General features: G+C 36.4%; 1 protein-coding gene across 14 annotated transcripts in view; it reads right to left on the bottom strand.

Annotated features, from left to right (window-relative positions):
• WDPCP (WD repeat containing planar cell polarity effector) overlaps positions 1-24,825 on the bottom strand; it is a 399,715-nt gene that overhangs the window by 203,855 nt on the left and 171,035 nt on the right. For 12 of the 14 annotated variants that reach the window (XR_007513554.1, XR_007513555.1, XM_049856218.1 and 9 more), the window contains exons 11-13: positions 24,219-24,347; positions 17,951-18,139; positions 14,769-14,892 (exon numbers count right to left, since the gene is read on the bottom strand). Coding sequence is in view for 12 of the 14 variants with exons in the window: in XM_049856218.1 (XP_049712175.1) it covers positions 14,769-14,892; positions 17,951-18,139; positions 24,219-24,347 (442 nt within the window). In the remaining 2 variants the exon portion in view is untranslated. Of the gene's footprint in view, positions 1-11,611; positions 12,038-14,768; positions 14,893-17,950; positions 18,140-24,218; positions 24,348-24,825 lie in introns of those variants that run through there. The other 2 variants (XM_049856228.1, XM_049856219.1) reach the window with 2 other exon arrangements.

Raw genomic sequence — 24,825 nt, 5'->3', positions numbered from 1 at the left:
GTTAAAAAGACTATTATTTGCCCAATTGACTGACACCGGTCCTTTGTCAAATATCAGCTGCTCATACGTGGATGGATTTATATCTGGATTCTCAATTCTGTTCCATTGGTCTATGTGCCTGTTGTTGTACCAGTACCAGGCTGTTTTGACTACTGTAGCTACATAATAGGTTCTGAAATCAGGTAGGGTGAGGCCTCCCACTTTCTTCTTCTTTTTCAGTAATGTTTTGCTTATCCGGGGGTTCTTTCCTTTCCATATGAAATTAGTGATTTGTTTCTCTGTCCCCTTAAAGTATGACATTGGTATTTGGATTGGAAGTGCATTGTATGTATAAATGGCTTTTGGTAGAATAGACATTTTTACTATGTTAAGTCTTCCTATCCATGAGCAGGGTCTGTTTTTCCACTTAAGTATGTCCTTTTGAATTTCTTGTAGCAGAGTTTTATAGTTTTCTTTGTATAGGTCTTTTACATCTTTGGTAAGATTTATTCCTAAGTATTTTATCTTCTTGGGGGCTACTGTGAATGGTATTGATTTGGTTATTTCCTCTTCGGTGTTCTTTTTGTTGATGTAGAGGAATCCAAGTGATTTTTGTATGTTTATTTTATAACCAGAGACTCTTCCAAACTCTTCTATTAGTTTCAGTAGTTTTCTGGAGGATTCCTTAGGGTTTTCCATGTATACGATCATGTCATCTGCAAATAGTGATAGCTTTACTTCCTCCTTACCAATCTGGATGCCCTTTATTTCCTTGTCTAGCTTAATTGCCCTGGCTAGGACTTCAAGTACGATGTTGAATAAGAGCGGTGATAAAGGGCATCCTTGTCTGGTTCCCGTTCTCAAGGGAAATGCTTTCAGGTTCTCTCCATTTAGAGTGATATTGGCTGTTGGCTTTGCATAAAAAAAAAAAAAAAAACTAGGCTTTGCATAAAGAAAAAAAGATGCCCTTTATTATGTTGAGGAATTTTCCTTCAATTCCTATTTTGGTTAGAGTTTTTATCATAAATGGGTGTTGAACTTTGTCAAATGCCTTTTCTGCATCTATTGATAAGATCATGTGGTTTTTATCTTTTGTTTTATTTATGTGATGGATTACATTAATGGTTTTTCTGATATTAAACCAGCCTTGCATACCTGGTATAAATCCCACTTGATCAGGGTGAATTATTTTTTTGATGTTTTGTTGGATTCTATTGGCTAGAATTTTGTTGAGGATTTTTGCATGTATGTTCATGAGGGATATAGGTCTAAAATTTTCTTTTTTTGTAATGTCTTTACCTGGTTTTGGTATCAGGGAGATGGTAGCTTCATAGAATGAGTTGGGTAGTATTCCGTCTTTTTCTATACTTTGAAATACCTTCAATAGTAATGGTGTTAAGTCTTCTCTGAAGGTTTGGTAGAACTCTGCAGTGAAGCCATCTGGGCCAGGACTTTTTTTTGTTGGAAGTTTTTTGATTACCGTTTCAATCTCTTTTTTTGTTATGGGTCTATTTAGTTGTTCTACTTCTGAATGTGTTAGTTTAGGTAGGTAGTATTGTTCCAAGAATTTATCCATTTCTTCTAGGTTTTCAAATTTGTTAGAGTACAATTTTATGTAGTAATCTGATATGATTCTTTTGATTTCATTTGGTTCTGTTGTGATGTGGTCCTTCTCGTTTCTTTTTCGGGTTATTTGTTTCCTTTCCTGTTTTTCTTTAGTCAGTCTAGCCAGTGGTTTATCAATTTTGTTAATTTTTTCAAAGAACCAGCTTTTGGCTTTGTTAATTCTTTCAATTGTTTTTCTGTTCTCTAATTCATTTAGTTCAGCTCTAATTTTTATTATTTGTTTTCTTCTGGTGGCTGATGGGTTCTTTTGTTGCTCATTTTCTATTTGTTCAAGTTGTCGGGACAGTTCTCTGATTTTGGCTCTTTCTTCTTTTTGTATGTGTGCATTTATCGATATAAATTGGCCTCTGAGCACTGCTTTTGCTGTGTCCCAGAGGTTTTGATAGGAAGTATTTTCATTCTCGTTGCGTTCTAAGAATTTCCTTATTCCCTCCTTGATGTCTTCTATAACCCAGTCTTTTTTCAGGAGGGTATTGTTCATTTTCCAAGTATTTGATTTCTTTTCCCTAGTTTTTCTGTTATTGATTTCTAGCTTCATTGCCTTGTGGTCTGAGAAGATGCTTTGTAATATTTCGATGTTTTGGATTCTGGAAAGATTTGTTTTATGACCTAATATGTGGTCTATTCTAGAGAATGTTCCATGTGCACTAGAAAAAAAAGTATATTTTGCAGCAGTTGGGTGGAGAGTTCTGTATAAGTCAATGAGGTCAAGTTGGTTGATTGTTGTAATTAGGTCTTCCGTGTCTCTATTGAGCTTCTTACTGGATGTCCTGTCCTTCTCCGAAAGTGGTGTGTTGAGGTCTCCTACTATATATGTGGAGGTGTCTATCTCACTTTTCAATTCTGTTAAAATTTGATTTATGTATCTTGCAGCCCTGTCATTAGGTGCGTAAATATTTAATATGGTTATGTCTTCCTGATCAATTGTCCCTTTTATCATTATATAGTGTCCTTCTTTATCCTTTGTGGCGGATTTAAGTCTAAAGTCTATTTTGTCAGAAATTAATATTGCTACTCCTCTTCTTTTTTGCTTATTGTTTGCTTGATATATTTTTTTCCATCCTTTGAGTTTTAGTTTGTTTGTGTCTCTAAGTCTAAGGTGTGTCTCTTGTAGGCAGCATATAGATGGATCGTGTTTTTTTTATCCAGTCCGTGACTCTCTGTCTCTTTATTGGTGCATTTAGTCCATTTACATTCAGCGTAACTATAGATAAGTAAGTTTTTAGTGCTGTCATTTTGATGCCTTTTCATGTGTGTTGTTGGCCATTTCATTTTTCCACATGCTTTTTTGTGCTGAGAGGTTTTTCTTAGTAGCTTGTGAGATCCTCATTTTCATAATGTTTAACTTTGTGTTTATTGAGTTGTTACGTTTTTCTTGGCTTTTTTCTTGAGTTATGGAATTGATATTCCTTTTTGTGGTTACCTTTTTATTTACCCCTATTTTTCTAAGTAAAAACCTAACTTGTATCCTTCTATATCGCCTTGTATCACTCGCCATCTGGCAGTTCAATGCCTCCTATATTTAGTCCCTCTTTTTTATTATTGTGATCGTTTATCTATTGATTTCCATGATTTCCTGTTGTGTGTATTATTTTGTTTATTTATTTATTTTTTAGAATTAGTCTTAATTTGTTTGTTTTTGTGCTTTCCCTATTTGAGTTGCGTTGATATCAGGACGTTCTGTTTTGTGACCTTGTATTGTGCTGGTACCTGATATTATTGGTCATCCGGCCAAACAATCTCCTTTAGCATTTCTTGCAGTCTTGGTTTAGTTTTTGCAAATTCTCTAAACTTGTGTTTATCTGTAAATATCTTAATTTCTCCTTCGTATTTCAGAGAGAGTTTTGCTGGATATATGATCCTTGGTTGGCAGTTTTTCTCGTTCAGTGCTCTGTATACGTCGTCCCATTCCCTTCTTGCCTGCATGGTTTCTGCTGAGTAGTCTGAACTTATTCTTATTGATTCTCCCTTGAAGGAAACCTTTCTTTTCTCCCTGGCTGCTTTTAAAATTTTCTGTTTGTCTTTGGTTTTGGCGAGTTTGATGATAATATGTCTTGGTGTTTTTCTTTTTGGATCAATCTTAAATGGGGTTCGATGAGCATCTTGGATAGATATCCTTTCGTCTTTCATGATGTCAGGGAAGTTTTGTGTCAGGATTTCTTCAACTATTTTCTCTGTGTTTTCTGTCCCCCCTCCCTGTTCTGGGACTCCAATCACTCGCAAGTTATCCTTCTTGATAGAGTCCCACATGATTCTTAGGGTTTCTTCATTTTTTTTAATTCTTTTATCTGATTTTTTTTCAGCTATGTTGGTGTTGTTTCCCTGGTCCTCCAGAAGTCCCAGTCTACATTCTAATTGCTCGAGTCTGCTCCTCTGACTTTCTATTGCATTGTCAAATTCTGTAATTTTATTGTTAATCTTTTGGATTTCTACATGCTGTCTCTCTATGGATTCTTGCAACTTGTTAATTTTTCCACCATGTTCTTGAATAATATTTTTGAGTTCTTCAACAGTTTTATCAGTGCGTTCCTTGGCTTTTTCTGCATTTATCCTAATTTCATTTGTGATATCTTTAAGCATTCTGTAAATTAGTTTTTTATATTCTGTATCTGAGAATTCCAGGATTGTATCTTCATTTGGGAAAGATTTTGATTCTTTTGTTTGGGGGATTGGAGAAGCTGTCAGGGTCTTTTTCTTTATGTGGTTTGATATGGACTGCTGTCTCCGAGCCATCACTTGGAAACTAGATTTTCCAGGTAGTCGGCTAAAAAAAAAATGCAGTCAGATCCCTATCTGAATTCTCCCTCTGGCTCCGGGTATTTGGATGTTAATGGGGCCGCCTGGGGAGGGTGGGGGAGGGATCTGAGAGCTAGGAGTGTAAAAAAAAAAAAGGAGTGTAGCACCACAGAATATAGAGCTGAACACCGCGTTCACGCTCCGCCCCCGTTCGCCAAAATCCGGGCGGGACAGGTCCCCTGCTAGGATGCTGCTTTCCTTGCTCGGATACCAGTCACTTCCTCCTGGGGACTTCTCCCTCCGGTGCGCGGCACCGCTCGCGGGCACTGGGTGGGCGTTTCCCGCACGAACGGGTGGGCCCGCCCCCAGGGTCTATTCAGGCGATTATAACTGGGCCCCGCGGTCACGCCCCACCCTTGCGCGTGCCCAAATCCCAGTGGGACGACTTCCGGGTTGGGACGCTGCTTTCCCCGTTCCGGAACCAGTCACTTCCTCCCAGGGACTTCTCCTTCGGGTGCGCCACACCTCTCGCGCGAACTGGGTGGGCGTCACCCGCACGGCCAGGTGGGCCCGCCCCCTGGATCAATTCAGGGTAATAAAAATGGACCCCGCGCTCACGCCCCGCCCCCGCGCGCGCCCAAATCCCAGCAGGACGGCACCCCGTCTGGGACGCTGCTTTCCCTGCTTCGGGACCAATCACTTCCTCCCGGGGACTTCTCCTTCCGGTGCTCCACACCTCTCGCGCGAACTAGGTGGGCGTCACTCGCACGACCAGGTGGGCCCGCCCCCTGGGTCAATTCAGGGTAATAAAAATGGACCCCGCGCTCACGCCCCACCCGCGCGCGCGCCCAGATCCCAGCGGAATGGCTCCCCGTCTGAGATGCTGCTTTCCCTGCTTTGAGAACAGTCACTTCCGGGGATTTCTCCCTCCGGTGTGCCGCGCCACACGCGCGGACTGGGTGTGCGTCCTCCCGCACGAACGTGTGGGCCCCGCCCCGGGGTCACTTTAGGGAAATATAGTTGACCCCCCCCCCGCTCGCGCCCCGTCGGCTTCTCGCCTAACTCCCGGCAGGACGGCACCCCAGCTGGGACGCTGTTCTCCCCACTCCCAGATCAGTCACTGCCTCCCGGGTGCTTCTCCCTCCGGCTGCGCCTCTACGCTGCCCGCGCCAACCAGCTAGACTTCCTCCCGGGATGGGTTCGGGGGGAAGGGGTGGGCCCCCTTTCTGTGCCGTCTGCCCCCCTGGGCTCTGCCCCAGATCGGGCTCCGAAGGTCACCTGCCTGGTACGCTGGCTCCTGGTTCTGAAAACAGTCGCTGTCTGCCCGTATTTGTTCGTTTTCCGTCTCTAAGTCTGTGCTTGTTGTTCAGAGTTCGTAGATTGTTATGTATGTGATCGATTCCCTTGTTTTTCCAAGTCTTTGTTGCAAGAGGGATCCGCGGTAGCGTCCACCTAGTCCGCCATCTTGGCCCCGCCTCTTCCCTGTGTTTTTAATGACCTTTCATTTTATTCATGTATGATGTCCTTGATGTCATACCGCAACTCTTATGGGCTTTAGTAATTAGGTGTTCAGTGCCTCAAATTTATTCTTAAGAGAGTCTCTAAATACAGGCAGAATGTATTCAAGGTTGTACTATGGCTCTTGTGGACTTGCTTTACGTATTTTTACACAAATAATGCATGCCTTCTATGTTTGCCAACTTCACCCTCCCCCCATGAGGTATTTTTGTAAGTGTGCTATGCTTTTTTTTTGTAACAGCAACATGTAAAACAAATTGGCATAGCGATGCTTATGAAAATACCTTGTGGGGGAGGGTATGGTTGGCAAACAAATGTAGAAAGCATGCTTTATTTGCGTAAAAACATGGTAATTTTCTTCAGCTTCAACTTGAGCAATTGATCTGAGGATACTGATCTCTATCGCCTTTTTCCACAGGTGTAGTCAATTTGATTCCTATGTAATCCATCCAGTGAGGGGCACGTGTATAGTCATTGATTGTGTTGTTGAAAAATAGTATTTCCCATGAATAAGTCATTGGTCTTGCAGAATTCTACTGATCCTTCTTTGTTTCCAACTTTCACATTCCAACCACTAGTAATTATCAGTGCATCTTGATTGCCCATTTGTTTGATCAATTTCAGAGGGCAGCAGTTCATAGAAATCTTCAATTTTTTCATCTTTGGCAACCACAGCTGGTGTGTGAATTTGAATAATGGGCATCCTTAAACCATAAACGAAATCTTTAAACTTTAAACCAAAATGATCCCCTCAAGTCACCTTTGAACCAAATAACAGTTTACCCTAATTAGAAAAGAATGTCTGCATTAAGCATTACATTCTTTTGAAGAATTATATGTGACCAAACTGACAACAGCAACTCAAAAGGACAGATAAGAAGCTTAGGGGGGCAGTGAGTTTATGTTAATGATGGTGAAATGGTTTGGAAAACATTGTCAATAATGAAACCAATGTCACTGAATTGCACGTGTAGAAATTGTTGAAGTGGTATATGTTTTCTTGTATGTTTTATTTCACAAAAAAGGACAAAAAACAAAAAAAAAACCATAAGTAAAATAAGACTATTTTAAAAAGTTGGTAAATTAACAGAAATAAAAATAAATTTAATATATTGATCTCAACATTCAGCAAACTTGTTATATTTCTTATTCATTTTAACCATGTCTATATTTTTATGTAATTACAATAGTAGCTGCATTTCAACACTTCCATTTCTTACATCTTTTATTGTGTTATCTAGGTCCTCTAGTACAATACTAAATAGAAATTGTGATAGTGTGCATCCTTACTTTTTCCTGCTTTTTAAAAAACACTTAACATTTTTCCATTGAGTCTGATGGTTGCTTTAGGCTTTTTTTTTTTTTTTTTTTAAGAGATATCTTTTTATCAGGTTTAGGAATTTCTCTTCTTTCTTAGCTTGCAAATGTAATTTTTAAACTCTTAATTTTGTAAATGTTACATTATTACATTTTTAAATGTTGAAGCAACCTTAATTGATGGTATAAACCCAACAAGCTATGATGTATTATATAGTTTTTATATATCCACTATAGTTTTATATAAACGGCTGAATTCTTGTTAATATTTTAAGTTGAGATTTTTGTATCCATGCTCATGTATATGAGTAGCCTATAATTTCCATTCTTGTATTGTCCTTTTTTTTTTTATTGTCCTTATCCAGCTTTAGTACCAGGCTTATACTGGCCTAACAAAATAAATTTGCCCAATAAAACAGGAATGCAGAAATCTGGAATTACCTATTTCTTGAAGATTTCATAGAACCTCACTTGCTGAAAACATATGGGATGAACTTTACTTTGTGGAAAAAACATTAACTAGTAATTTAATTTCCTTAATGGTTATAGGGCCACACAGGTCTTCTATTTCTTCTCCAGTCAGCTTTGGATATTTTTATTTTTCTAAGAAATTTTCAATTTCACTTAAGTTTTCTAGTTTGTTGCCATAAAATTGTTAATAGTATTCCCTTAATTTATTTCAGTTTTTAAAAATATGTGATTAGTCTATTGTTATGTCCCATTTACACTCCTAATATTGTTCATCTATTTTACTAATCATGTCAATCAGCCCTCTTTTGTATTTTTATTTTCTGTTACATTAATTTCCAAACTGAATTTATTATTGCCTTCCTTCTACTTTTTTTTGGCTTTATTTTACTGATTTTTAAAAACGTCCTGAATTGCATGGCTTATTATAATTATGTACTTTTTTAGTCTTTCTACTTGCCAATATAAGCAGTTAAGGCTGTATACTTCCTTTCATAACTCTGTCCCAGAACTCTCCTCTCTATTCCTCACTGAAACGTCCCATGTCCAAAATTATACTCCTGATTTTTTTCCACTTACCGTGTCTTTCTGCAGTCTTACTAGTCTTGTCAATGGCAACTCCATTTTCGCAATTGCTCAGGCCCAAACACTTGAAGTCATGCTGACTTCTTTTTATATCAAAACCCTCATCTAATCTGTTAGTAAATCCTGTCAGCAAAGCCTCCGAAATATGTCCAAAACCCAATCACTTTGTCATCACTTTTGCTACAAATCTCTCGAAACAGCTACCATTTCACATCCAATTATTGCAACAGCTTCCCAATTGGTCTTCTTGCCCTTTACCTTCTACAGTCTATTCTCAGCACAACATCCCAAGTGATCCAGTCATTCCTTTCTTCAAAATCATCTATTGACTTCCCCTATTTTCAAGAAAGAAAATCCAAATCCCTTATAAATAGCTTCAAAATCTTATATGATCTAGCCACCTGCTACCTCCCTGACCCATTCTCTTATTACTCTGCCTCTTATTCACTCTGCTCAAGGCAAACTGGCCTCCTTGCTGGGTTTTATCTCAAATTTCACCTCCTTCGCAAGGCCTTCCCTAACCACCTTATTTAAAATTGCAGTTCACTCACCCCACCACCCAGTACTCTCTAGGCCCTGACTCTGCTTTGTTCTCTTTCATGGCACACATCATTACTTGACATACTATATATTTTATTTACTTATTTATATATTGTTTCCTTTACTATAATGTAAATTCTATAATGCCACAAATATTTTTTGGTCTGTTTTGTTCATTGCTATATTTCTGTCTCTAGTGCCTGGCATGTGGAACTCAGTAATTAATAGCTGAGTAAATAAAACTCATTCTTTGAAATTTTTAAGGATGTTATGGTCTAGAACATGGTCAATTTTTAGAATGTTTTTTATTTCCATGAAAAAAAATAGTCTACAGTTGTTGGATATAATACTGTATACATATCCATCATTTCAAGTTTTAATTGGTATTGTTCAAATCTTGTATTTACTTATTGATATTCTGTTTGTTTAATCTATCAATTACCGTAAGAAGAGAGTTAAAAATCTTTTAACTTATGGTGGATGTGTCCATTTTTATTTTATGTAGTTTGAAACCATGTTATACACATTTAGAATGGTTGTATCTTCCTGGCGAATTGATTTTTCCATCAGTATCTCTAATCTCTGCTATAGTGAATTTGCTTTAAAGACTATTTATATAACATTACTGTACCTGCCTTAGCTTTCTTTTGAATATTTCTTTTAGATATAACTTCTTTCTATTCTTTAACTTTTAAATTTTCTGTGTATCCTTTATAAAGAGGATTTAGCTGTAGTTAAAAACAAATCTGTTCCAAGAATTTTTGCAAATGAAAAACTTAGCCTACTTATATTGAAAATAATTATTAATTTCTTTGGATTCATTTTTACTACCTCATTGTGTATTTTCTATTTTTCACTTTTTTTTTTTTTCATGTTCTCCTCCTGTGTTCCCCCTCTCCAATTCTTGTCTCCTTTTTGGTTGATTTTTCTTCCCTCACCTATTTGCAAATTATATACTCTTTTAGTGAAAACCTAGAAATTCTACCATGTATATTTTACTTCATAAAATCTAGAGCAAATTAGTATCTGTATCGTCTTCTTAAACAAGGATCTTAGAATGCTTTAAGGAACCCGGATGGTGCAGTAGTTAAATGGCCACTTGCTAACCAAAAGGTCAGTGTTTCGAACCCACCGGCCGCTCCAGAAGAGAAAAGATGTGTCAGTCTGCTTCCATAAAGATTTACAACCTTGGAAACTCTATGGGATAGTTTTATTCGCTAAGTCATAACTGACTCAACAGCAGTGGGAGGGTTAGAATGCTTCAATTCTCTTCACTCCCCTTCTGATTTTTATGTTGCTATTTGCTATTGTCCAGGATTTTATTTTATCTTAATTTTTAAACCCCATGAATTGGTTATTATTTTCCAATATTTTATACAATCACTTTTTGTCTAGGTTCCCACAAATCTGTCACTATTTTCTGTCCACCATTTCTTCTTGCATCCCAAACCTTCCTTCCTCCCAGTTCATTCACAGAGGATGCTGCCCTTCACGGGTCCTAGATTCCTGTGGGGATCTCTAATCCCACCTCCCACTCTGCCTGAGCCCTTGGCTTTGTTTCCTAGCCCTGAGTACACAGCCTTTTTAAACAAAGCACCTCACCACCAGGTGCCAGCAGATGCCCTCGAGGCAAACTTTGAGTTTGCTTATTCTTGTGGAATCAAGCATCCTTGTCATTTCAACCTCTGATTGTTTCCCTTAGCTTCCTGCCAGTTCGACCATGCTTTAACAAATATTTTAAATATATTATCTAGCATTTTTAGGTGATCTGAAGGTTGCTTTTTTTTTTTTTTTTTTTTTGTCCCCTGCAAATTTATTCTCTTATTGCCTCAATATCCTTAGGTAATTTTTAAAATACTCATTCTTTGAAATAATTTTATACAATTGCATGTGCTATTAGTGAAAAGTATAACTGAATAAGCCATTTAGAAATCAAAGTGGTTAGTTATAAAACAGTTTCTTTTTGCCTGGCATATATATTTTGCACAGCTAAGAACCATTTCCAAATGTAAATACTGGCTCCAAAATAATATATATAACTTCTCCAACATTTTATTATAAAAGATTTCAAACATACAACAAAGATGAAAGAATGTATATCCACTACCTGGATACTACGATCATCATTTTACGATATTGTTTTATCACATTCCTAAGCATTACCCATCTTTCTATCATTCGTCAATCTTTTTTTTACATCACACAAGAAAAATCAGACATCAGCACACTTTTCCATAAATACTTCGGCATAAATATAATAATTTTATTTCTAGGCAATGAAGCTCCCTATTCAAACATTTTGCTTATTTTATAAGCATTTAAGAAAGCGTGACTCTCAGTGCCACAATCACATAATACCATTTGAGTCCTAAAACAATAGTTCTATAGGTAAAAGGTGGGAACAACCACATTAAAATGAATTAATCATTAGTCCTTTATATTTCTACGTGAGTCAAAAAAGCTTCATATGTAGCACATTCATTTGTAATATCTATACATTATTTCATCAATATTATAGTTTCTGTATGTTTATAATAAAAAGCTTTTACTGGTTAATTCTTTAGTCAAAAATTCTGGAGGACTACTCAAATTCACGGATGCAGACAGGTGAAAAATCACCTTCTAAACTTACGTTTAATGTAAGCTGTGTCTGCCTTCTACGAGTGTCTTCTAGCTTAATGATTTTATGAATTAGACTGTATCACTGCTTTAAATATCTACTATAATACTTTATTTAGCTACCATATAGAGACTGCACTTCTACAGTTTTCTATATAAGAAACATTATTTACATTTTAATATAAGGAGCAATTATTTACATTTCTTGGGAACGTCTCTTTATGAAAATGGTCACTTTGAACACGTACAGAGAGGTGTCAGGAAAGAACATGAGAAGTAAGTTTAAAAGTTTAGAGTATGTCTGGATTTGGAGGAAGGCTTTCAGGATAATTTTTTATATGTGCTAAAAACAAAAAGGGTGAAGCAATGTAAAAGGATGCTGTGGAATTCATCTGCTATCAAGACAAAACCAAAATTATGTACAAAAACATTTATTTTAATAATCTACACAATATGCTTGTCTCTTATCACAAATTCATATTATGACCTCACCCTTTGTATTCTGGAAGCAATTAAAATCACTGTCATATTTCATTCTTCTTTACCAAAAGTATCCAATGTGGACTCAGACAATCTGAGTTCCACCACAGCTTTACCAGTGAGTGATCTTAGGTACATCCCTATCGTCTGTGGGGTTCGTTTTCTTCACCTGCAAAATGAGTGCAGTAGACTCAGCTCTATCTTCTGGTGCTAACTTTCAGTGAGCCATCGAGCATTTGGAGTAACCTAGTTCCAAAGACATATATATCTTTTTCAACCTTCTTACATGAAGTCAGTGGCTGAGAATCTAATTTTTTTTTTTTTCATATCTCTGGGACATGTCATTTTAAGGGCAAAGATCTAGAAGTAGAGAATAAGACTTGTAATTTTTAAAAACTTGGTTAAGGGTAGACACCAGCAATAGCAAAGAAATCATCTTCTAGAAGCCCCATTTTTGTCCTTCTATTTAACCTAAACTCCATGTAAACACTTTAAAATTCCATGATAGAAAAAGTTCATCAGTCCTTTGTCTCAAACAAAAAAACAGGCGAATTTAAAGAAAATCCTCTAAATATATAAGTGGTATGGACCAGGGAAAAGAAAATGAGCATATATCTTAATTTAAAATTCCCTATGCTGGTCTTTACTGTTTAGGACTTATTTCACTATCTCAAAACTTTCCTAGAGTATTAAAGATCTAGGTACCAAAGGGCAGAGGATGATGCAATTCTAGCACTGCACAAATACATAAAGGTATTTGGCCTGTTTCTTTCCCCGCTAAGGCAGAAGACTTTCTTGGCAGCAGATTAAACAAAAGAATGGTTCTAACTTAAATTATCTCATTTAATTTCTTCTCAACTTCATTTTCTTTTTTCATAATGCTATGTATAGCCTACTGTTACGAGAACAAATAAAAACATTAAGACAGAAATAGAAGCAAAGCATGCCAAAAAAAAAAAAAGGAAACATGAAAAAGCTAGTATACTTTAAGGGAGAATGTCCAGTTCCAGATCTAACTACACACAAAAAGCTACTGTCGCACAATAACAACAATGATAGTTAACTGCCCCACCAAAGTATGCCAAAACAAAAGGAATCAGAAAACTGCATTTGAGAAACTCCATGAACAAAAAACATTTGCACATTAGTAGACTGTGTTGCGGCAGAATATGAGCGTCCTAGGCCAGCAGAATGGTTACAATGGTAAGAGTGGCCAGGGACACAGTGTAGATCATCAATAAAAAAGTATGCCCAAAGTCCAAGTAAATGTGACACCTGACCCAGCACTCATAGAGATTTGCCTCATTCAGGGTGAAGAGTCTCTACTAAAGTCATTCAGATACGGAGGTTAAGATTCAATTTACAAATCCAAACTCCTGCAATACAGTAATGCTTTTGAGCTTCTACAAAGACTGTTTTCCAAAGGTTTCATTGCTGGGTACAGTTCAGAGTGCCACTGAAACCTACTTATAGAATATGAATATCCACAAAACAACACAGCTCCATAAACCCTGACCAATCTGAAGGCCTGCCCCCTCCTTTTTTGTCAGTTAAGAACATCAGTCTACTGTTAAAAGGATGACAATTTCCAGGTATTTAACAAGACAAAAAAAAAAAAAAAGCCAGTTGCCGGTGACTCAGTTCCAACTCAGAGTGACAAAATTTGACAACCAGCAATGGGCCACTGGTCTACAGAAAGTAATGACCTGGCAATCTGTAAAAGCAGACTTAAGATCTGGCATCACCAATAACTTGCTATTTGGTCCAAGCAAGCCACTTACCCATCCCTCAGTTTATTCATTAGTCAAATGATAATAGCCCCTTAACAGGGTTGTTCTAAAAAAATTTTTAAAAAGGGAGACTTCACATGAAAGTTTTTCAGAGTAAAAAACTAACAGATTACATTATTAGTAAAATAAAACTACAATAAACCCATTGCTGTAATTCTTTTGGTACATGGAGTTGAAACTTCTATTACTTTTATTGTAAAATTTATCACATATAAAACTATTCAAAATGTACATATACAATTAAAAGAATAATAATTTAATGGACTACCATATATACCCCCACTCATCTTAAGAAATGGAATGTTACTTACACCTTGAGGCTCCCATGTGCCTCTTCCTTTCATATTTCTCTTCTTCCACCCCCAGACTATCCTAAATTTTCTGTTAATCACTTCCTTTCTTTTATGTATAGTATTACCACATTTGTATCCCTAAACTAACTAGCCATCCATCCACTCATCCATTCTGTTTTTGAACTTTATGTTAAATGCAGTATGCTGTATATACTTGCCCCTCAACTTCTATAATGTTTTTCTCAGAGTAATTTCTTGACATAATTATCTAATTCTTCCCCACAATCCCTAAAGTTAAAGGAATGTATCATGCTCATTTAAAGCAGAGAAAGTGAGGCACAGTAAAGCTAGGCAACTTGCCACATTACATTACAGGACTATGGACAAATCTTTCCACAGTAATTCTGAAACCAATGACTGTCTCCGAGCAGTTGTATTTTTAGCTTCCTTTTAAAAAAAAAAAAAAAAAATTTTTTTTTTTTTGTTTAAAACTAAACAATTCCTCTAGTGCTAGGAGCAAATGAAGTTAATATTTTAAAACTGACTTTATATAGCTGGTCTTTTTGCTACCATATTAAAGTGGCAGTTACATTCAAGTGATGATGGAAAAGCCCTAAACAATATTCAATTATATTCCTTTAAAAAAAAAAAAACAAAAAGAGCAAATTAAATAAAGAACATCAAGAGATTTGCCTTTCTCTTAGCGGGCAGGCTGTTAGGAAACAAACAGCCTCATTCTGGAACATTCTATTTAAAGAAGATGGATTCTAAAATAGGTAATTAGTTTGACACTAATCCATTCAAAGATAGCATTCACCTGAGCAAGTGGTGGAAGAACCTCCTTGCATATTTGCTGATCTGGTCTCTATATTCCAATACAGTGGTATCCAGGAGTGGTCTTGTTGGAGCGTAGAAGGTCCCAAGGCTTGCCTCAAGCTGTGCTGTGGAATTCAAACAGAGCAGCCCTAAAACAAGTGAAACTCCTTCAATTACAAAAGAGTACTCATGTTTGCAGTCAGTCAGGTTTTCCAAACTTGGATGAAATGTGAGCTTGTTGCAGGGAAGATGAAATTAAAATATGACAGCTGGTACAAAAACAAACCTGTGTATAAACTTTCACTTGAGGCAAAGCTGACAATGACTCTGAGCAACAAAAAGCTGTCAAAACTGAAGAAATCCATAATGAACCAACCTCTCACCACAAATGGGTAATTAAAACAGTGACTCATCAGAGTAACACAGTTTGAACTAGTATTTCCAGTAAAATCAACTCACATTGTGCTCAACATTTGCTCTCTTTAGTTGGAAGGAGAAAACAAACCTTTCTTTACTGTGAATTACAATCAACATAGTAGAAAATTTTTTTAAATAATACAAATAAAATTAGCCTTATTGGAGTAAGTATATCTATTACAATCTTTTAAGCAACAGTGACATTCCCTCTATCTTCCCTAAGTATTGCCCTCACCAACGAGACTCTGGTTTTGTCCAAGTTTGAAAGCTAACTAACGCCCCTGGTAGGGATGACATGCTAACTGTGCTGTCAACTGATACTCTCCTGGGCAAGAAGGACTGGAGAGCAGGTTTTGATTGTGGGAACATCAAGTACCTGGAATTTGAGGTACCAGTCCTGGCAGGAAAAAGGCTCATTTTGCCTACTTCATCCTACATTTCTTCCCAGAAATACCTGGAAGTTAAGTAATTACCATAATGGTGATAGTAGGAGTATGTATGAGAAGACTACGGTTCACAGTAACACTCCACTGATTTTTATGCTACTAGCAATGGGTTGTGGCACAGTGGTTAAGAGCTCAGCTACTAACCAAAAGGTCAGCAGTTTGAATCTACCAGCTTCTCCTTAGAAACCCTATGAGGCAGTTCTGTTCTATCCTATAGGGTCACTGAATCGGAATTGACTCGAAGGCAACAGTGTTTGTTTTTTTTTATTCAGTTTAGCACTGGGTTAAGGAGCCCTGGTGGCACAATAGTTAAGCGCTGGGCAGCTAACCCAAAGGTCGGCAGTTTGAATCCACCAGCTGGAGGAAGAATGTGGAGTCTGCTTCCTTAAAGATTACAGCCTAGGAAACCCTATGGGGCAGTTCTACTCTGTCCTATAGGGCCACTATGAGTTAGAATTGACTCGAAGGCACACAACAAGAAGCACTGAGTTGAATAAACAATTCCTGATAGCAAAACTCTTTAGTTTCAGGCATATTTTGGATTTCAAAGTATTAAATATCTCATCAGAGTAACTGCTATGGACTTGGCTAAGCTGTTGGTAATTTCTTCTTTAAATCTAACATCTAGACAGTAAAATCAGATGAACTTTAGGGTTTTTTTTTTTTTTTTCAGAGCAGCAGTCTACATTAAAATTGAATATAGCAATGCTATTGTGAAAACAAGCCAGATTCTCTTGCCATTGCTTGTTTTCTTGACAGCATGTTTTGTACATCTGAAATGTTCAAGCCTACATGGAATACTCGTAACTCCCAGCATGGTTACAGATTCATTAGACAGCCCAGCTTGATGTTTAAAAGCAGAAATGAAGATCTTGAAGATAAGCGCAACGCTGCGACAAATAAAAAGACCTCACTGGGTTCCACTAATAAAAGGAAAACAAACTACCCTGTCAAATTTGTTAGATTCAGAGAGAAAAAACCTCAACAGAGAAGAATTCTGAATGTTTGAGAACTGTGCTGTGCAGTTACATGGGGAAAAGTGCACATATCTACTTAAAATGTACGTCTTCTGATAACCCAGCATCGTACAACTGTTTTTAATAGCCTAGTATCATTTTTTTTTTTTTTAGTATCATACAAGCTTTTTATTTCCGTATCTCCCCTGTACATTTCCCTGAAAATATCCTTTATTAAGGCAAGAATCTGATAACACCTATTTGTGAAGTCCCTAATAATCTCTCTTACAACACAAATCCACTCAGGTGTCCTGAATGAGAGTCAGTATTTTATCTTCTCCCTATTTCTTCAACTGTAAGTTTTGATAATGTATACCATAACACTCATTCTTTGGGGACTCTGCTTTTTGTTGTTGTTGTTGTATGTACCCAATCTGGAGAATGAACCAATACTAAAAAATAATTGAGATAATCCTGCAGGCAGAAATATTGCTGTAATACATAGTGCCTTAAGATCTTGGAATTATACTCTTTATTTTTAACTAATATTCATTGAGTACCTACTGTGTGCTAAACACAGCGCCAGGCATTTCCCATTGTAGAAATAATGGAATATTCATAGATGAATTGGACTTCCTCCAAAAGCACATTCAACTCACACTACTTTAGTTTTACACAAATAATGCATTTGTTTGCCCGCCACACCCTCCCCCCTGGTATTTCTGTAAGTGCACTATGCCAGCAAACCATGCTATTTGCGTAAGAATACGGTAAATAAATATTTATTGTGGGACTCTCTGAGTCAGGACAAGTCCCAAGTTAAAAGAACTGAAACAAAAAGGAGCAGCCTGGCTATAAATCTGGCAAAAAATATTATTTTTTTAAAGTGACTGGAAAGGACTATCGCTTGGGTAAGGACTTTGAGGATAGGAGAAAAATGTTGATGTCTAGAGTGAAGGAGGAATAAGGACCTTTGTTTGGGGTCCTTTGTCTACCAGACTCTAGTGAGTACATGAAATTCCTCATCAAAGTTTGAAATCTGAGCGTATTCCATACATAAGCTGAGACTCAAAAGTACAACTGTATTGTGAGTCCCAACATAACCATACACGGAAAAGTTGTTGACAAATACTACACAGTAAGTACCAAAAAAAAAAAAAAAACACAGTAAGTACCATATGGGAATAATTATTTGGTATTTGATCCTTTCAGTTTTAATAGGGCATTAGTATTTTTGTCTTTTAATCTTTGATAACATAATTTGAAAACATTAAGAAAAAAACTGACTCAATAAAATATACTTCATGTATATGCTTCTTCCCGTATGTACACAACCCATTCATGACATCTGTTTCAAGGCTGACCTTCTCTCTCTGGAGTGAGCTTTTGTCTGAGAAGATGGTTTACAATGGCACTCATGCTGACAAAGCACTGGTGACCCAGAGTGTTCCAGTTCATGCTGCTTAGGAGGTTTATGGCCTCACAGATCTCATCACAGTGAATGTACTGGAAGATCATGTCCACTGGGCTCAGCTGTCCCCGTGTAAAGATACCTGTCACCAAAAAATGCAAAACCATAAAAAATGTAAAAAATAGAATAACAATAACAGAGTTCACTTTTCCATAAAGTAAAAACCAATAATTATTTCTTCCAACAGTGCTAGAAACGTGGGATTCTGGGGGGCAAGGGTGACATGGCTCTGTGGTTAAATCCTCATTTTAGATACCACTTCCAATTAGCTTATGCTTATCCTTCAAACCAAAACCAGACCCACTGCTATCGCTGTGGGAGTCGATTCCGACTCATAGTGACCCTACAGGGCAGAGTAGAACTGCCCCATAGAGTTTCCAAGGAGCACCTGGTAGGTTCGAACTACTGACCCTTTGGTTAGCAGCCATACCACTTAACCACTATGCCACCAGAGTTTCCGTTTATCCTTCAGTACTTATTAACTAATTTACACGCCACATAACAAAACTGCCCAAACTAAAAGTGAAAAAAAAAAAGAATTTTTTAGGTGGGTCACAAATACTAACCCTGCTTTCCTATCAGTCATCTAGGCCTCTACTTGAGAGCTTTAAAGACACACAATTCCCACTTATCAGTATCATTAGTTCTAAGTTGCACCCAGTTTTCAGCCCTACACACTTGGCTCTTAAAATGGGTTAATTAGAATGTCGGGAAAAGTACAAAGATTCATGACAAATATTATGAATAACAATGTAGTTATATGAATGCTTTTAAGCCTGTTTTTATCAATGAGTTCTCTGAAGTGATAGTTTCTTCACTGTCACCACATATCAGTTTAATTTAAATTGGTACTTGGCAATTATTCTCTTCTACTGAAGTTAAGAAATGAGCAGAAGTGATCCTGCTATTGATTGCATTCACAGCAAATATTAGCTATAAAATATCTTGGTACAATATAAATACATTTGTTATCCTTTTAAAATGAAAGAAAACCCACCTCTAATCTTAGAGGACCGAGAACACAAAGCAAAGGGGAGGAGGACATTCTGTTCAGGTTTTATCATCTTTAAAAATGGCTGATCTCATTTAAAACTAACGATTTGTATGTAATTCAATGACAGTAAGTACTAACACTTTAAGTAGATTTTTAATTTTAAATATAAAAATGGCTGGCTATAAATCTTATTTTCTTCAGCCAAACATGTTTACTGATTTGAGACTATGAAACCTCTCAGTACAAATAACTGTAAAACTAAACAAAGAAATATATGTGAAATTACTTTGTGAGCTATAAAGTACTATTAAATATTACAGCAATTGTTCTTTTTATTACTATCATCATAATCATTTATCTAGAATAGTTATGTTTCAGGATTTATATATATATATAAGTTCTTGAGAAAGATGCTAAAATCCCTCATATTAACTCCAGTCACATCAAAATGAGGACTTCTGCTAGTATCAAACAGGACTCAACTTGATAGGGAATCTGGGGAATTGCCCTGACTGCATTAAGCAATAAAACTTTACTGTTCTTTTTGTGTTGTTAGAATCGACGAATGCTACGGTCCAAAAGCCTCTAGTCAATCCTGGAAGTCCTCATAAATCAGGGTAGTTCCTTGGCAGCTATATTAACCTGTAGGAACTTTGCAGGAAGTAGAAAATATCTGAAATCTCTTGTCTCTACCTACACCTTAAGCGAGAGTAATAACTGACTTGCTAAAAGGAAGAGTACCACCCAGCATAGTTTTTCATGTTTGTACTTTTGCAGAGAACATTTTGCTGTGCACATCACCATGTGCAATAAGAGAGCCACTAAAACCCCCAAAGTGTCAAATAATTAAGGAAACAAATAATCTAAAGATAACTCATTTTGTTTAAGTACAAGATAAATTATAAATTAAGATACACAGATTTTAATAAAAAATAAAATCAGCAAATGAGATGCTGTGACTTACAATACTCAGAAATAACTTATTTTTACTTAAAATGTATTTGTTAGAGTCATTAAATCTTTGAATTAGTGGGGCCCAGATTTATTCCTATTTGCCTAAAATTTGGTGTTGCCCTGAACCTTTGCTTATGACTTTTTTAAAGTTAGATTTTTAGATTTTATTTACACAAAATTGAAGTCCATTATCAGATTTTTGCTTCATTACACGATAATGGAGTAACTGAAACCAAGCTTACGCTCTCACTGTAAACAACTAGAAAACTGGACAAAATAAATAATTGTTGTCAAATACTGGAGAACAAGCAGCAAAGGTCTATAACCTTGAAAGAAAAGAAACAAACTAGGTAAGCCTCAGAATGGCCTCTTTCTGTCTAGAACAACTTTCTAGGTTGTAGTGCAGAGGAAGTTGAGGCAGCAAGAATTTGTAAGGCAGAGAAACAGAAAGGAGAGAAAGAGATGCAAAGAACTCCAATAATGTGCACAGAAGTCCCCTTGAATCTGTTGATAAATACTAAGCTGTACAAAACATCATGAGGCAAAAACAACGAAGCTGTAAGATGAATAATTCCTAGAGCTCATAGTCAGCTAGGACACATTCATGGTTTGACCAATCAGTGTAGAGAATCCTCATTAAATACCAGAATATTCAGTAGATACCCAAAAAAGTCACAACTTAGTAGTATGGTTGAACTATCCCAGAATAAATGCTACCCTGGATCACGCAAGTGTCTAAGTGCTTGACTACTAGCCAAAAGTTTGGCAGTTCAAAACCATCCAGAGCAGCCTTGGAAGACAGGCCTGGTGATCCGCTTCCGAAAGGTCACGGTTTTGAAAACCCTATGGAACAGTTCCACTCCGCACACGTGGGGTCACTATGAGTCAGAATCAACTTGATGGCAACTGACAATAATAACAAAGCTTAAAAATAAACCTTGAAAGCATCAAACTATCAGTTAATTTAGTAACTTAAATGCCTTTCAGAATTAAACCCAAGACTATTTTTAAAAATAAACAAAATTCAGCATTTGAAAATATAAAATTCATAATGTTCAGGGTCCAATCAAAATTATCAAATGTCCCAAAAAGCAGGAAAATGCGGCTCATAACTAAGACAAAAATCAGTCAATGGAAAGATAACCAGAAATAACACAGATGATGGAACATGAAACAAGGCTTTGAGACAACTATTATAAACATGCTTAAGTTTGTAAAGCGAAACGTGCATAAAAAGTGAGTAATGGAAGACATACATATATACACATACATACATAAACCCAGTGCCGTCAAGTCAATTCTGACTCATAGTGACCCTATAGAACAGAGTAGAACTGCCCCATAGAGTTTCCAAGGAGCGCCTGGCGGATTCGATCTGCCAACCCTTTGGTTAGCAGCCATAGCACTTAACCACTATGCCACCAGGGTTTAAACATACATACATACACAAATATAATATATAGATATAGGTATATTTTAAAGGAGCTTCACAAGATTAAAAATACAATATCAGAAATGAGCAGCTCACTGAATGAGATTATACTGCAGAAGAAAAGATCAGTAACCTTGAAAATACGGCAACAGAAACTATCCAAACTGAAGCACAAAGAGAAAAATGACTGACAAATATTAAAACAGCTCCAGTAACTTATGGGTCAATAAAAGTGGCCTTATAAGAGTGTAACTGAAGACCTAGAAGGAGAAGAAAGAGACTGGAGAGTAGAAAAAAATTTTGAAGAAATAATTGCTAAATATTTTCAAAGTTTGATGCTACCATAATCCACAGATCCAAGTAGTTCAACAAACTCCAAGCAAGATAAACATACAGAAAAATACACTAAGCTAACAAAGAACATAATCAAATTGTTCAAAAGGTGTGATAAAGAGAAAATCTTAAAAGCAGCCACAGGAAAAAGGATACGTGATATAGAGAAACAAAGATAAGAATGATTAGAGACTTTGCATCTGAAAATATGCAAGCCAAAAGACAATGGTGAGATATTTTTAAAGTGCTGAAATAAAAAATAAATTAACCTAAAATCTATACTCTTATAAGACCAATTAATTTTAAAAAATGACAATTTTAAAAGTACAGAATGAGTTCTGAAATACATAAAGCAAAAACTGACAATAAAAAGGAGAAAAAGCCAAATCTGCAATTATAGTTGAAAATTTCAGCACTTCTCTCTAATTGAGAAAACATATAAACTGAAAAACAGTAAAAATATAAAAGTTTTGAACACCTCTATTGATGAACTTAACCTAACTGACATTTATAAAACACTCCACCAAACAACAGAATATGCATTCTTTTTGAACTGCACATATATTATTCACCAAGATAGAGCATACTCTGAGTGATGAAAACAAGCCTCAACAAATATGAAAGTTTTGAAATCATATAGAATGTGTTTCCTGACCACAATAGAATAGAGCAAACACACACAACCTGCATGTCCAGATGGCTTCATTGGTGAATTCTATCAAACATTAAAGGAAGAAATAATATCAAGTCTACAAAGACTCCTCCAGAAAATAAAAGAGAAGGGTACACTTGCCAATTTATTTCCTTTTTTTTTTTTAGGCTAGCATTACACTGATACCAAAACAAGAGAAAGACATAATTAAAGAAACTAAAGATCAATATCTCTCATAAATGGATGCAAAAATCCATAATAAAATATTAGCAAACCTAGCAATACACAGAAAAGATAATACATCACAAACAAGTGAGATTTATTCCAGAAGTGCAGGGTTGTTTAAACACCTCAAAACCAGTCAGTAAAAGTCACCATACATCAAAACAAAAAACATACACTATAACCTGTGAAAGCCAGAACCTGGGTAAGGCAGAAACCTGCCAGAGAAAGAAAACTCAAATATCTTCCACTAAAACGAGCAAAAGCAAAGTGGTAAAACTGTGCCCTATCAAAGGCAGAAAACTTGTGAGATCCATCAAAACAAGGCAGTCCCATTGAGTTCTGGCACTTACAGATTTCACTGTATAATGATTTAAATAAATGCAGAAAAAGCATTTGAGAAAATTCAGAATCCACTCAAGATAACGTATCTCAGAAAACCAGGAATGGAAGGGAGCTACCTTAACCTGGTAACATAATATTTTCCACCTAAGATTTCAAACAAAGCTAAGATGTCCTCTCTTACCACTTACATTCAATACTGTGCTGATGGCTCTAGCCAGTGCAATAAGGCAAGAAAAAGAAATAAAAGGTATACAGGTTGGATAAAAAGATGTAAAACTGTATTTGTAGCCTTCATGATCATCTATGTAGAAAATCCTAAGGATTTTCTAATAAATAAAAAAGTTCCTAATACTAAGAAATGAGTTTAACAGGGTTGCAGGATACATGGTCAATATTTTAAAACTTTATTTCTACATAGTTAAAATGAACAGTTAAGAACTGTAATTAAAAATATTATTTACAATAGAATGTCAAAGCATGAAATACTTAGAGATAAATTTAACTAAATATGCACAAGATCTTCACATTTAAAATTCTAAAACATTGCTCAGAGAAATGAAACCCCCATTGCTGTTGAGTCAATTCCAACTCATAGTGATACTATAGGACAGAGTAGAGCTGCCCCATAGGGTTTCCAAGGCTGAACCCAAATCTTTCTATAGGACAGAGTAGAGCTGCCCCATAGGGTTTCCAAGGCTGAACCCAAATCTTTACAGAAGCAGACTGGCACATCTTTTACCCACAGAGAAATGAAAGAAAACCTAAATAAATGGAGAGGGATGACTGTGTTCATGAATTGAGAGACTCAATATTGTTAAGATGTCATTCCTCTACAAATTGATCTATAGATTTAACATCCAGCTGGATTCGATACCAGTCAAAATCTCACCAGGTGTTTTTATAGAAACGGACAAGCTGGTTTCAAAACATATATAAAAATGCAAAGGATCTAGAGTAGCCAAAACAATTTTGAAAAAGAATAAAATGTAGATAAGTGGGTGGCTGGTTGGTTGGTCATGGGTAAGATCCTCTGTTGAGAAGGCAGGTGAGTTTAAAGAGCACAGTAAAGGTTGCAAAAGGTACAGGTGAGAATGCAAGAGCTTTCAGGACTCAGCAGAATAATTAGGGCCTCTTCTTGAAATTAATCTCAGCCTTGTATGTGTGGAAATATGATAATGATTATCAGGTGAGGAAATTCTGAATATATATTGCTTTATATAAAACAGTACCTCTAGACTTCCATGTGGGAAGATTATACTTCTTGCTCCCTCCTGAGGATGACATGCTCTTTGCATTGTTCTTCCTATAGCAGAGGCGATGGCCTTTAATGCTCATGTGATCAGGTACTTGTGCAGTGACTAGTCAGGATTAAGAATGGAAAGCTCTAGTCTTGGAACAAAGTTTTCCTTCAACATGACATTAAGTTACCTAATCTAAGAGTCAAACTCCCAAAATCTTAGCCTCCTGGCACCAGCCACTGCCATGTTTATATACGACAGCATTCTATTTTAAACTATGATCTATCTCTCTCAGCTTCCTAAATTGTAAGCTACACCTTTCACGTCAAATTTTCCAAAGGCTTGCATAACAAGCATCTGAAAAAAACTCATAAATACTCCCCAGTGGGGAAACTGCACATGCAACTACCTGTTTATATATGCAGCAACTTGAATTATACATGAAAATTCCACATGGATGCCCAGAATCAGCACCATGTTAATTCCAGAAGTATATTAAATTTTTTGGATGTATTTAGTAGCAAATCCTAAGAAAATCTGTTCTTTAAACAGGGTTTTCTTAAAAAAAAAAAAGTTACTAGTTGGAATCTACTGTTCC

The sequence above is a fragment of the Elephas maximus genome, chromosome 17 (assembly GCF_024166365.1).
Source record: "Elephas maximus indicus isolate mEleMax1 chromosome 17, mEleMax1 primary haplotype, whole genome shotgun sequence".
Lineage (NCBI taxonomy): Eukaryota > Metazoa > Chordata > Mammalia > Proboscidea > Elephantidae > Elephas > Elephas maximus.
This window is presented reverse-complemented; position numbering and strand designations above follow the sequence as displayed.